The sequence below is a fragment of the Gavialis gangeticus genome, unplaced genomic scaffold, assembly GCF_001723915.1.
Source record: "Gavialis gangeticus isolate Ggan-Ray unplaced genomic scaffold, GavGan_comp1, whole genome shotgun sequence".
In the NCBI taxonomy this organism is placed as follows: Eukaryota; Metazoa; Chordata; order Crocodylia; family Gavialidae; genus Gavialis; species Gavialis gangeticus.
The window spans coordinates 31,887,365-31,901,540 of NW_017728994.1; the positions used below are offsets into that span (position 1 = coordinate 31,887,365).

The 14,176-nt window shown below is 43.8% G+C and overlaps 1 protein-coding gene across 1 annotated transcript; it reads left to right on the plus strand.

Annotated features, from left to right (window-relative positions):
• The first annotated feature begins 5,681 nt into the window (after nt 1-5,681).
• On the plus strand, nt 5,682-13,838 carry LOC109287145 (beta-microseminoprotein-like). Its single transcript, XM_019502109.1, has 4 exons — nt 5,682-5,735; nt 7,643-7,742; nt 9,746-9,851; nt 13,099-13,838. The coding sequence occupies exons 1-4, from the start codon at nt 5,682-5,684 to the stop codon at nt 13,226-13,228; spliced, it is 390 nt and encodes a 129-aa protein (XP_019357654.1). The 3' UTR covers nt 13,229-13,838.
• The last annotated feature ends 338 nt before the right edge of the window (nt 13,839-14,176 follow it).

Sequence of the window (14,176 nt, forward strand, 5' to 3'; positions counted from 1 at the left end):
CAAACAAACAAAGCCTCCCATCTGCAGTAAGTCCCAAATGGGTCAGCACACTGATAGGTGCTGCTGCTGCCAGAACTGCCACTTCAGCTCCCGCGCCTGTGCCTTGGAGAACAGCACCCGCTGCTTCTTCTTCTTGGCAGCACCCAGCAGCAATGTGGGGCCCCACAGGCTCAGCTCCAGCCCTCTCAGTCAACATACACAGTGTTAAGGCACCTTTAAAGCATCCCACAAGCTGCCAGCATGTTCCTTAAGGTGCCTTTACTATTGTGCCAAAATTTGATACCTGTTTTATGCAGGTATCACATTTAGGTGTGATTAACCTAAAAATGGCCATTTTTAAGGCGCATTAAAGGCACACACATATAGACTTGCACCCTTAATGCACCTTAAAAATGGCTAAAATGCCTTAAATTGGCACATGTAGACATGCCCACTGCAACTAACCTGGTCCTAGGAAGAGGTGCATGTAGACTCTGAGACTCTTTTAGCCCAGTCCTTTTAGCTGGCAGAAGCATGGCTGCTGTGACAGCAACTCTTTTAAATATGCCACAAGTCCATTCAGCCCATAACAAGCAGCTGCAAAATCCTAAGGCTCCAAGTCTGAAAGCTGGATCACTGGCTTGTATAAGCTAGGCTCGTGTAAGCTAGCATTGTACCATGCTGAACATCTGGCCTTTCATTTTCACTAATAGGGAGCAAAGGAGCACAACCTTGTTTCACAGGAAGCTTCATGAGCTTGTTTCATATAAAGCTCTAATACGATCTGAGTTTCAGAGATTTAATGGATACAAATATGCAAGTTATATGCACAGCTAGAGTGGTGGAAAAGATCTGTTTCAGAGGCACCAAATGCCTGTCCAACCCCTAAACCACTATTTTTTATCTGAATTTGTTTTCAGACATTCAGCTTAAGGCTGTTTGTGACCATGGTTTGCACAGCAAGTGCCTGGCAGGACAGACAGGTCTGAATTTAACCATCTGCCCACTGTGTAAAATGTGAGCAGAGAGAGAAATCTTGGACAGCCATTGTTCCCTCTCTGGAGTAATTTTGGAGTTATTTCTCCATGTGTAACAGCTGGAGTCAATCAGTTAGCATTTGTGTGATTGATGGGCACTCCCAGGTTTCACAGCACTCACAATTGATGGGCACTTGCAGCTTTTAGTTAGTGCTAGGTCCCTAGGAGATTGTTCAGACTGTTTTTGCCCATAGATCCTCCAATCAGACTTGTATAACCTATATGCTTCTCCTAGTTCTCTATTCATGGAGAGAGGCATGGCCCATGTGGATATGCTAACACTGCCCCTACAGAAAGCAAGCATTCCTAAGTTAAGGCACCAGAAACAGGGGCAAACCAGGACCCTCCACAAACCATCTACCACAATAAGAAGGATTCCTGTAGGTACTAGACTTAACAGCTATTCGCTTGCCCTTACTTAAGTTTAGAGCAAACTACACGATCAACACGTGCAGATGCTTACTGCATAGTAGTTTGCTCTAATCACAAGTACATTTGCTACCTGTAAATACAAGTAGCAAGTTTACTCACAATTACTTCCTTACCATTTGGCATGTGTAGACAGAGTAAACAGAGTAAACTCGAGAGTAAACCCACCCCAGAGCATTTGAAGGTGTAGATGCACCTCCTGACCTCTATGGTACTTGCCTTCTTGCTCTCACTTCACTCCTCTCTCTACTTGTCTATTTCTCTTATTTTTTCCTCTGTCTGCCTGCAACAAAGCTTCTCCCAGCTGCCCACAATGGAAAAACCCCAAGTCTTTGACTTGCAAATAGAACAAATAGACAAGCTTATGTTTGCAGAAATTCAGATTGGCAGAAATCTTGTGTGTGTCTGCTATTCCCTAAATGCTGCTAGTATGTTTTAACCCAGGGGTTGTCAACCAGGGGTGTGCATACTCCTGCAGGTACTTGGGATGGCCCCAGAAGATTCGTGCAGCAGCTCAGGGAAATGGCGTGTGGCAGCAGTGCAGAGTGGTGAATGGCAGAGACAGCCGCTGTGTATGCATTCCTTGCCCCCCACTGCCACCATTCACCACTCTGCACTGCTGCCATGCACTGCTTCCCTGCCACCTGCCACTGTCATTCACCTGTCTGCGCTGCCACCATGCGCTGCTTCCCTGCTGCCAGCTTCACATTTGGCTGGCTGTCAGGCCCCCCCCAGCTCCTCATCTGAAAGGGGGCACACTCCAGAAGTGGTACTCACTAGGGCTGTGTGAAGCTTCAGTCCCCAATTTGATTTGGTGGAGATTGGGCCCGATTTGGTGGCCAAATCTACAAATCTGAACTGAATCAGAGGAGCCTTTAATCACCCTGAATCAAATCGATGAGATTCAGAAAGATTAATAGATACTAGGGGTCTGAAGGGATCTCAACAAACCATCGAGTCCGACCACCTGCCTAGGCAGGAAAGAGCGCTGGGGTCAGTTGACCCCAGTGAAATGCCTATCCGCCTTCTCTTAAAGACATCTACATGTGCAGATACTTACTGCATAGGAGTTTTGTCTAATCACAAGTACATTTGCTACCTGTAAATACAAGTAGCAAGTTTACTCACAATTACTTACTCACCATTTGGCATGTGTAGACAGTTGACTGGGGGCAAAATGACAGTGGCAGGGGACAGGAAAGATGCCTATCCAGCCTTCTCTTAAAGATTCAGAGATTCAGACATAGAGACAGCTTTAAATGTTTTTTCTACACACCTCTAGGTAGCAGGAGCTCATGAGTGCTGTGATGGTGGAGCAGATGGAGGGTCCCACAAGAGTGTGGGGTGCTCCCTAGAGTGCTCGGCAGCAGACCCAGAAGTGGACCAGAAGCACTTCCGGTCCGCTTCCGGGTCTGCAGCTGCGTGCATGGAGAGCCCCCCCGCACTCCTGTGGGACACTCCATCCACCCCAGCATCGCAGCGTTCATGAGCCACGCCTGCTACCTCAAGGTCTGTAGAAAAACATGTAAAGCTGTGTCGATGTCCAAATCGCTGATTCTCTGAATCATCATCGAATCTTCAGATTCGGATTAGGTCAAATCGAATCAGGGATAGTGATCCGAATCAACGAATCTAATCACTGTCCCTGATTCGGGCCAAATCCAAATCGAATAGGGCCCACTTGCACACCCCTAGTACCCACCAGAAGGGGTACACTCCTTAAAAAGGTTGAAAAACCCTGTTTTAACCCTATGCCATGCCTTTAGTCTGCTTTCTTACTTATAGGTTGTTAGCTCTTTCAGGTAATGACCACTCCTTCATCTGTGTTTCCATCTAGCAGAAAAACGAAGGTGTCATGCTCCTGATGAAGTCTAATGCAAATAATGACCAGTAAATGGGGAGCTGTATCTGCCCCAGAGAAGGAAAGAAACATCAACAGTTATCATGGCTGCACTTGGAGGCCCCAACAGAGTGTGGGTCTCGCTGTGTAAACAGAAAGGGAGATGGTCTCTGCCCCGACAAGTTGACAGAGAAATAGGCAAAGACTGGGAATGGAAACAGAAGCCCAAGAAGTGGTACATCTTGCCTGAAGTCACTGGCAGGTTGGTGACCAGGTCTCCTTATTCCCAACCCCATGCCCGTTCTAATAGGTCATTCTGCCTCTCTTCTTGTAAACTCTACATGGACTTTTGTGCACTTGAGCATCCCTAGTAACCAGTAGGGTCTGCCTAAATGCTCTGGGTGAGGATCTCATGGCAGGTGGCAGGGATCTGTGTGTGACCTGGTTTCACAGCTACTCTTCTAAGCCTTTGGAGCAGTATCTGTCTCTGCTGCTTCAGCTATCCATTTTTTTTCAACCATGCAGCAGACCCTTCTGGACAGATGCCTTACATGGTAGTTTTCCAGACATGGAAAGTGGTCATCTAGCACCCCCTAAGGATACTGAAGAAGGAACCCCATCTCCATTGGCTTCACTTTTTCCTCAGATACCGAACTCTTACCCTAGTGGGAACAGGAAAGAGGAAGGTTGGGTGATTTCTTGAGGTCTGGGTTCTGTACACTTGAATGTATGTCCCTGGGGATAGTCTGAAGCCAACGTCTGCAAACAGAACCTGCAGATTCCAGGCTGTGTAACACCCACCACCCAAACTGCAGGACTTTTCCATTCCAGGGGCAAAACTTTCCTAGGCCTGGAAGGCAGTAGGCTGTTGGCCTAGCTGTTGTCTAGTGTTACAAAAGGCACATGGCTGGTACAGCATTAGACATATCTAAATGATGCTACTGCTATTTAACACCCTGACCTTGCCAGAGAGAGAGAAAATCACCATCTCTGGTATTCATTTCTAAGGACAGTGGCAATCCCCCAGGGCACCACGATAAACGAAAGCTAACCTTTGAATGTGCACAACGACATACAGGAACCAAGAAGTGTGGGGTAATTTCTCAAAAGAATTCCTTCCTTTAACTCGCTCTAATCCTATTCTAGGGCTAAACATTTGGCCTATTGCATGTGGAGTTGCTTATTTGACTAGATTTCTGTATGCAACCTCTACTCAGTTGTACTGAACTATTAGCCCTTTACATAAATGTCGGGGCAGGGAAGTCTTGATAAAAACAACTGATGTGAATCTTTCATTATCACCTGCTAGTCCTGATAATCCTTTCTGGTGATATTTCACACGGCTATATTCTAATTCCATTTCTGGTGTACAGAGGCCTCACCCATTCTGTTTCTTTGAGAACCAAACCTTCCTGTTTATAACTAGCTAAACATTTTAATGATGCCCACCCGGATGAGATCATGCTGAAGAAACCTCTATCAGAGTTTTTTGCATATATGCTGTTTGCTCAAGGATTGGTCCTGCAAACTACATACAAATGTGCTGTATTATAAAGTACCCTGCAACACCAACTTTCCACAGACTGTCTTTACATTGGAAGCAGAAGTCTTTGCAAGAATGGTAAGTCATCACGTTGCATATTTTAAAATATGTCAACACATTGCTAAAGATTTTAAAGCAGGTGTTAGGAAAATCATTAGCAGAGGTGCGAGACATTCATTGCTTTGAATTAAGTCAGTGAAAATTAGGGAGCTCAGCACCTAAAGGGTGAGGTGGCAGGGAGGTGGGAGAGGGGGAAATCAGATCCTCCTAGGATTTTGCCTGGATCAGTATGTAAACAGAATAAAATGTTTTTCATAATAGTTGATGCCTAGGAACACTACTGTTAAGGGATTTTTTTTTAAATGTGCATCTTTTATGGTTGAAATCATCTCTGTTTAGTCTCAGCTTGGAGCATTTTTATTTATTACAGAAAGTTTGGATGAAGTCTGAAAAAGTTATTTAAGTAAATATGATCTTTACTCTTAGTCACCTCAGCTCAAATGTAATGAAAATTCATCATAGGAAAGTCTCCATCACTGAAAGCTAACTCCATGCTTTTCTTAAAATAATGAACAAACTAAATACCTCATCAAAACCATAGCCTAATGTGATACATGCCTGAAACCTTATTTTTCTGTTTGCCTGATGGCACCATCCATTCCAGGGTCAGGGAAAATTACCGAGGGTCTCAAATTTCCTAGAAATTTATGGAAATATTCTCATTACCTTCAGTGGGGCTTTGGCTTAGGCCCTTAGGAGACCACTGAGGGGTAAATTCTGCCAGCTGAGTTATGAGAATTCCCCTCATGCAGGTCTGATGTGCAAGAAGGCAGGATGGGTGCACCCCCCTACCATGTATGACTCTAACTCCATAAAGGAGGATGGGGATGAAGCTAGGAAAGCAGTGGTTAGTAATATCCTTAGGCATGACAGTTGTTTTGCTTTATAATTTTTTGTCTTGCCTAGTGTAATTGGATATGTTCACTATCTATATGAATGACTAACCCCTTTTTGAATCGTGTGGGTTTTTTTTCTTCTTCAAGGATGTCTTGTCATGGTGCGGTCCACTGGTTATGTATTTTTAAAATGTATAATTATTCCCCTAGATTGGAAGTTTAAGACAATTACCTTTTAGTTTCATTAAATGTCTCCTTGCTCCTAGCACCCAAATCACTTTCTCTGAACCATGATTATTTTGTATTTTTACCTTATCTTGTTCCTCATATTCATCTCCTATCTGAAGCAGTTAGTATCTCCTGTTATGTCCCATTTCTATATCACCTATTTCCTTCTGTGGCTGGGTGGGGAAACATCAACAAAGTGAACACAGTATTTTTCCCATTCCTTTCTAAAACGTCAATAGAATGCAATATCAATATTATTCTGTACCCATTTCCTACTATGGGCTTGCTTTTGGCAGGGGTGAGGAGGGGGGCTGTTGTGGCACATGGATTAAATGACTTGTGTTGCTCTGCCCTCAATGACGTTCAGTTGAGACTGTTTAATTTGGAACCCATTAGCATGTGCATGTAAGGTTCATGTTGTTGTCCCTGCAAAGTACATTACTCTTAATATTTTGCCAGTTTTTTTGCAGTTTCCACCAGGTCTGTTCCTTCCAGACTGAAAAAAACCAAACCACCCCCGCCCACCCATTTTTACTACTCTTTAATTTTGTTGTTGTTTCTAATTCAAGTTTTTAACCATGACTAGAATTTTCCTCTTGTCCCATGATCCCTTTATTTATTATTTTGAAAATGGCTTGTGAGCAAGGGCTTTTTTTGAAAATTCAGCTACAATTCTTTAACAGCTATTTCTCCATCAGCTGTCATTAGGCTGACATGCTCAAACACTTCTGGCCCTCTAACGAAGCTTTTGGCCATGTAATCTTAGAACTGCCTTGATGGGGTTTGTGACAGAAGGGGGTAGGCAACCATGTAAAGGAACTGAGCAGAAGAGGATAAAAGGGATAGAGATGAGGAAAAATAGGAAAATAATATATTAGTCTGTATGGGCCTATTTTACAGATTCCCTGCCTTTTCTGCCAGTGACGTCTTAGGGAAGGCCTGACACACAAATGGGCTGGAAAGGAAAAGCTTTTACAGTACCCCACACCTTCCCCTTGCTGACTTAGCCACTCAATAAGCCACAAAATGCTCTGAACTCTCCTGTAGAGAATCAAATGCCCAGCAAGTTACTCAACCTGCCCACTTCTTTGTCACTGTCATGCTTATCCACCCAGGGAACAAAAACATTATAATTTGACTAGAGTGACCAGTAAGGAAAACCAAGTAGTAAGATGACACAGTTCACAAGAAACCCAGAAGCTAGGATTTGTTTACCTAACAGCAGAATAATTGTAGAATAATTTCAGACAAGAAAAGGTGACTCAAAGTCTGTTTGCAGTTAGATTATAGGTTGAGTCCACTCATTAACAACAGTCCTAGTTTAAAAAAAAAGTTTCTTTAATTTCTCTGTGAGGACTACGTTGTGCAACCTAAAATGTGTGACCAAAACACAAAGGATTAAAATGAGAATTTCTAAAGTCAAAAGTGTAAACTGTTATAGCTTTAATAAAAAGTTCCTAGCTGGGGCAGTAATAGATGCATATTGCCAAAAACTCAGATACATGCAGGAACTTGCATTAGGCAGTTAAGACAAGGATGTCCGAAGATAAAAATATACAAGAATACATAATGCATTTGAGGTTTCAAAGAGTAGCTGTTTTGGATTGATCAGAGAACAATAACACACTTTCCTTCATTAACCATCACAGAACTACTTTATAATCACCCTAGTTTTCACTCTCTTATTCAGAAACGCTTCTTGGTTTGCATCTTTCTTTTGGTCCTAAGTGTGTCACTGTGCAATGCAGCTTGTTACTTTACATTATTGGAACCAGGTGCTCCCACTCCAGGTAAGACATTCTGTTTCTGTCTTCAACCTAGTACACACCACCAAGAGCACAAAATGATTTGGCTTGGCCTATTTACATGATTATCCATTTTAGATTAATCTACCTACACTGTACCTTCTTGACCGAAACAAAAGCAGTATGAGTAGAAACACTGAAGGGGGAAACAGTGACAATCTGAAGTGGAGGCATCCAACACAACCTGGGTCGCTTTGCTTATCCCTGGTTCTCAAGTTGTCATTCTACACATCTACCTTTGTCTAGTTAGACTACAGCTTTGTTTTTGGTACAGGTACGGTGTCTTCCCCATCAATGGCATAATGAGACCACACTCCAAATTGGGGATTGTAGGTGTTGCCAGGAAATAACATAATAAAAAACAATATTGATTAGTTGGAGAGGTTGGGAGCTGCCCAGTGTCTGGACCATCACAGCTACCCCATGCCTTGAATAATGTAGTATTTCATGGGTTTGAGAGCAGTTGCATAATGCAACACATAGTTGCCTGTTCTGGGTGGGATATGCATTTGCACTATCACTTGTAAAATAAGCTAGTGCTGCCCAATGAATAGCACCCATTCAGATGCAAGAGTAGAATTAACACCAACTCCAAGGTCAAAGCTGACTGAGTAATGATAGAGAAAGAAATTCATCTTTGGGGCTCCTGAGCCAGAGCAGAACCACTCTGCAATTGTCGGGCAGATGCCCCTTGCCCCTATGTGCCTCCTTTCTGTGAATGGAACGTTTTTATGTTAGTGGGTCCTCTAGTCCCACCCACAAAGATCCATTGCATGTGACTACTCCAGGAGTCCCCATGGAGCTGAGATGTGAAGAGAGCGAGGGTGTAGACAGAGCTGTAGCCCAATATTTTGGCAACTGATGCTGATCATGTGCAGAACATGCCCCCCTCCCCCCACTACTACATAACAAAACTTATTGTGTATTATTACCTTTTTTTTTGAAAGATGACACTTGTATGACATAACATGGGAACACATTAAATACGTGCAAATGTGTGTATAACACAAAATGTCAGCAAAATGCCCCTCATGGTTGCAGTAGCTTGCACATGTCCAGCACCACACATCGAAAGGGCCAAAGAATGAGAACTTATTGGAAAAAAATGACCAAAAAATGTTTTCTCCCTCCTGTCCCTGCCCTGCCTGTCCCTCATCCCATGGTCCCAGGTGTAGATCCTAGGCAGGAGGACCATGGGCTAGAAATGATTGCAATGGCAATAGCAATAGCAAGGTGGGCATGAAGAGTCCTAGAGCATGCATGAGCCAGGGTAAACTTGCAACTCAAGCACCTATGCAGTAGATGGACCAGCAGCACTGAGGCAGAGCAGGAGGGATGCCTGCTTCCTGCCTCCTCATGTGCACAGCTACTTCCAGGGCTGGGACAAGACCTGCTTGCCATCTGCAGGCTGGGCTGAGTTTGGTGCAGGGCTGGGGCAGATGGTCCTGCTGGGGCAGGCACTTCCATCCTGCTGGGAGTCATACTGGTGGGGCAGGCTGGGCAGCTGTGCTCAGGTAGGTGCTGGAAGTGCCATCCTGTCATACAGGAAGTAGCCTGCAACCCCTGCACCTGAGACTTGAAAGCAGAGTGAGCAGGGACAGAAGTAAGGGTATGCAGGGGAAAATTGAGCCAGGCTTTGCACACATGCACCTGCTCTCAGAACGGCAACAACTGCCTTCCGTGGCCCTCCTCTTAATGGGGTCCTGCCACTGTCCATTTGATTTGGCATCCCTGTGCAAGTGCACTTGGTGCCAGTGCGCTGCTGGCCCTGCCCTTGCTACAGAAGTGGGTGGAGGTCCTCTGCGTAGGATTCTGCTCCCTTCTTCTCCATGTACCAGTGGTATGTGACCTTGTCTACTGGGGGCCCTCCATGCCTGTGGAACAGTGATGTTGGCCTAAATACACAGAGATCAAGCTTCCTTGGGAGAGATGTACAAATTATTAGTGTTATAGCTCTTTCATTGGAGGTTATTTATGAACTGTTTCAGGCTGTGTTGATAAGAATGGCAAGCTGCACGGGTTTAATACCCAGTGGAAGAGTGAAGATTGTCTGGCGTGCTCCTGTTCTGAAGATGGAATGGAGTGCTGCGACATGTGAGTTTGGAAGAAAAGAGTAGCATTTTTCCAGCGTGTAACGTACAGATTTTCCCTTCTTTTACTATGCTTAAACCATACAGTTAGTGTGCCCAGCAGTACCTTGCTCAAACACACTGTACTGTGCCATACACTACCTCACAGACAAGAAGCAGAATAGCTATGTTCACATGGCGCCTAGAAACAGCTAAGTGGCCCTTCTTCTCAGCAGTGCTAGTCAGCCCACTATCAGCAGGGTGTGGATATGGCTACACTGCTTCAGGCCAAGGAGCTAACGCTTACAGAGACTTGTGGAGCGTTTGAGTACCATAGGCCATGATAAATTTGCCAGCTAGGCATGGCTTCTGAAAAAGCAAAAACAATACTACTATGATGAAGCTCTCTTCTGCTGCCTAAAGGCAAGGCACTCACCAGCTTATGGAAATGATAAAAGCACCATTATCAAGAACAGAAGAGCCTTCTTTGACAAAGTTAGCATATGTTAAATAAACAGGACTCCCATATTTAGGAGAAGTAAAATATTTAGAGAGTGATTTCCATATTTCTATCAGTGCTGCCTCAGGCAGAGGCCAACTCAAGTGGCCTGAAAAGGGGAATTTATAATCTCTTAAAAACTCCCTAATGCTTCTGGCCTATGTCCCCCTAAGATGATAGACTGCTCCTAGCTTTCCTCCAAGAAGAAAACTGAGGAACAAAAGCTTGTCTACTTTCTCCTCCTCTGCTACAGCTACAGTCTCATCCATACAGTAGCGTAACTTGGGGATGGGGGGTGGAGGAGGGTGGGGTATGGATTAAGCAAGAGAGAAGGGCAGAATAACATCTCCCCAATGGAGAGAGTTGCTATGGGGGTGCCCAAGGGTGGGAATGCCAGGGCACTGAGAGCAGCCCGTGGGAAGCCCATACCACTGCCTGGTCTCCCAGTAGCAGCATATGCTTAGGCTGCTGCCACAGCAACAGCTACAGCTACAGCTGCCATCCAAGTGAGGAAAGCAGAGGAAGGTAAGAGCCTACTCTCCCTCCCCCCTCAACACCCCACTGCCAGCTTTCCAGGGCTGTAGTGATCAGTGTAAGCCCCTATCACTACCACCACCACCTCTGCCAGGCGCTGAAAGATCCGCCCATGCCTCTAATCTAGCATTTCTCAACCCATGAGTTGCGACCCAAAAGCGGGTCATAAGAAAATATGAAATGGTCACAAACAAACTTTAATAATGGATCAACAAACTTTAAAAGCAGATTCTCCTGTAAAGGAGAAAAAGCATGGGAAACCGTGGATTTTCTCTTGCAGGCTAGCAGAGTTCCAGCCGGCAAGGGGCTGCTTGGGGCATCCCATGCCCCCCACACACACCTGCCTTACACATTCACCCCCTGCCCCATACACTAGGAAGCTGGGATCTAGGGGCAGGGGGCAGTGGGCTGGGAGTGAAGGGCACTGGGTCAAGACTGGCCATAAATGTTTATAAATGGGTCCTGGTACAAAATAAGTTGAGAACTACTGCTCTAATCTGTTCACACAGTACAAAAAATAACTTGAGACACTATGTTCCTAAGCAACTGTTCCAATAATGATGATAGTAAAAACTGAAGAATAAATATACCAATCATATTTCAATATAACCTATTGGTGGAAATGTTTGTGCAGGCAGTTTGACAATCTGTCTAGAATACCAGAAAATGTGAACAGGCTGGACTTTGTTCACCAGTGGTAAAAGGGACTCATTTAGAATCAGAGGGCTGGAAAGACCCTAAGGGTCATCTGGTCTCACCCCCTGCATGATGCTACAATGCTATTCCTAAAACACCCCTGACCCATGCTTAATTATTCTCCTCTTGAAAACTTCCAATGAAAGAGCTTCTCCAACTTCCCTGGGCAGTCTGTTCCACTGCTGTACTCCAAGAGTAAGCATTTTTTTTCCTGAGATCTAATTTAAAACTTCTTTACTGCAATTTAAAATCTTTGCTATGTGTTCTGCCTTCTACAGCCTTTAGCTGTTTGAAAGCTGATACCACATGCACTCTTAAATCTCCTTTTCTCCAAGATGAGCATGGCTAGATCTCCCAACCTTTCCTCATATGGCTTGCTTTCCAGCCCCTTTTATCACCTATTTCTGGACCCTCTCCAACTTCTCCACATCCAGAACTGAATACAACAATCCAGAAAAAAAGGCCAAAACTGAACACAATAGCCTAGATTAGGTCTAACCAGCACTGACTAGTCTGACATTATCACCTTCTGGGCACATCTACACGTTCATTAATGTGCTTTTGCTACTGTGCATTAAATTTAGTACCTCTAATGTGAGGTACTATATAAATGTGCACTAAGCTGCCCTAATGTGCAGTAGCAAAGCTGCATGCTTTTTTAGTGATGCTTAAAGTGCAGTCACCTGTTTTTACTTTGCATTAGCATATTAGCACAGTTTTGACATGACACTTTAATGCACAGTAAAACAGGCTACTGTGCACTAAAGTGCATGTGTAGACACACCCTCTGCATCTTATACCTAGTACTCCTGTTGATGCAACCCAAATTAATTTTTTTTTGAATGACTGCATCATATTGCTGACTTGTACTGAATCAATAGCTCACCAAAACCCTAGATCCTTCTCAGGAATCCTGCTGTCCAGCCAGGTATGTCCCATTCTCCATTTGTACATTTGCTTTTTCTTGCTTAGACTTAGCATCTTGCATATGTCTGTGTCAGCTTAGTTCTGTTGTCTGTAGCCCAGCTTTCAAATTTATCAAATTCCTTCTGAAATTTACTCCTATCCTACAAAGTGCTTTCAGTCCTTTCCAGTTTCATGTCAGCTGCAAATTAGGAGGCTCTCTGTTCTGAAATTAATAAACAAAGTAAATGACACCTAACCTAAGACAAACCAACCCCTGTGGTACTCCACTTGAAACCTCTTGTCATTCCCATGTTGATCCATTTATAAGTACCCTTTGCTTGTAGTTATTGAGCTAATTATGTAGCCACCTCATGATAACTTGATCAAGCTCACATTCTTACACTTCACTTATGAGAAATGTGTATAGGACATTATCAGTATTATTATTTGTATGTGACCTAACTAATGTCCAAGCAGTAAAAAAGGGACTCAGTCCAACTATTAGCTACAAAGAGCATCCATATCTAATTGCTCCCAGCACTGTCTTTTCCCATTGAAAGTGCAGATCCTGTCTTCAGCAGAGAAGCTTTGCTTCCCATTCTCAGTCTTATGTTTGCCTTTTCTTTCTCAACATCAGAGCTTTTAGACCAGTTGATTATGATGAAGAGAAATGTGAAAGCATTTTCAACAAGGACACCTGCAGCTACAAAGTTGTGGAGAAGAACAATCCCTCAATAGAATGTGAGTTCCATGGTGTGGTTGGCTAACAGCAAACACGCTCCGAATCGCATTCTCCCTCAAAGACGATCAGCCATGATGGAAAGAGTCCATTCTTTAATCAACAGGAATTCATGAAGCTGCCTTAAATATGCTAGTTGCTTTCTTTCTTCCTCCTAACTGGCTCCTAGTGTGGTCCCCACTGTGATGGGCTAAAAAAAGTCAATCTAGCCAAAATTCCTAGTTTCCAATTTGTGGGAAGTTTTGTTTTTCTGAAATTTAGTTTTGAATCATGCTGAGACCATACATTTAAAGTTTCCCTCATCAAAGAGTTATTACAACAATATTCAGAAACATCAACATGTAGCATTTCTGAAACAAAATATGATTTTTGGACTCTGCACCTGCTCAGGGAAATTCAGACAAGCTCTAGCAACAAGACGCCTGCTACAAATTTGTATGCTTCACCTTCCCCATTCTACAGGCAATCCGTCATTGAAGGACTCCTTTTTGGTTCTTGGAGGTTTATGTAGCATTCAGGCATTACTAGTCGCAGATTACTTTCATTCTCCTTACTAAGGAACACTTTGGCATACACCTAACTGGTTCTCTATTATTCTGTTACCTGTTCTGAGCTCAATTGCATAAAATAAAAATCAAATGAAGCACCAAAAGTTGACTAGTATCAAATCAGTGATAGCACACTATGCTTCAGTACTGCTAAGCCCTTCTTCCTTTGAAGGAAGCACACATCTTTCTATAGCTTTCCAACAGGGAGGAGTTTAGGGTAGAAGCAAAATGCCTGGAACCATTGTGCATGTTCTAAAGCACGCCTGTGCCCTTTTCTTGGGAATACCTTCTCTCTAAAGGATTCTTTATCCTTCTCAGATTCTGACATGGTCATGGAAGTGTTCAGATTACAAGGGCACTATGGATATGGACAAGTGTTACATTTGTGTCAAGAACAAAAGCTTCTCTCCCCACACCTTTTCCCCAGT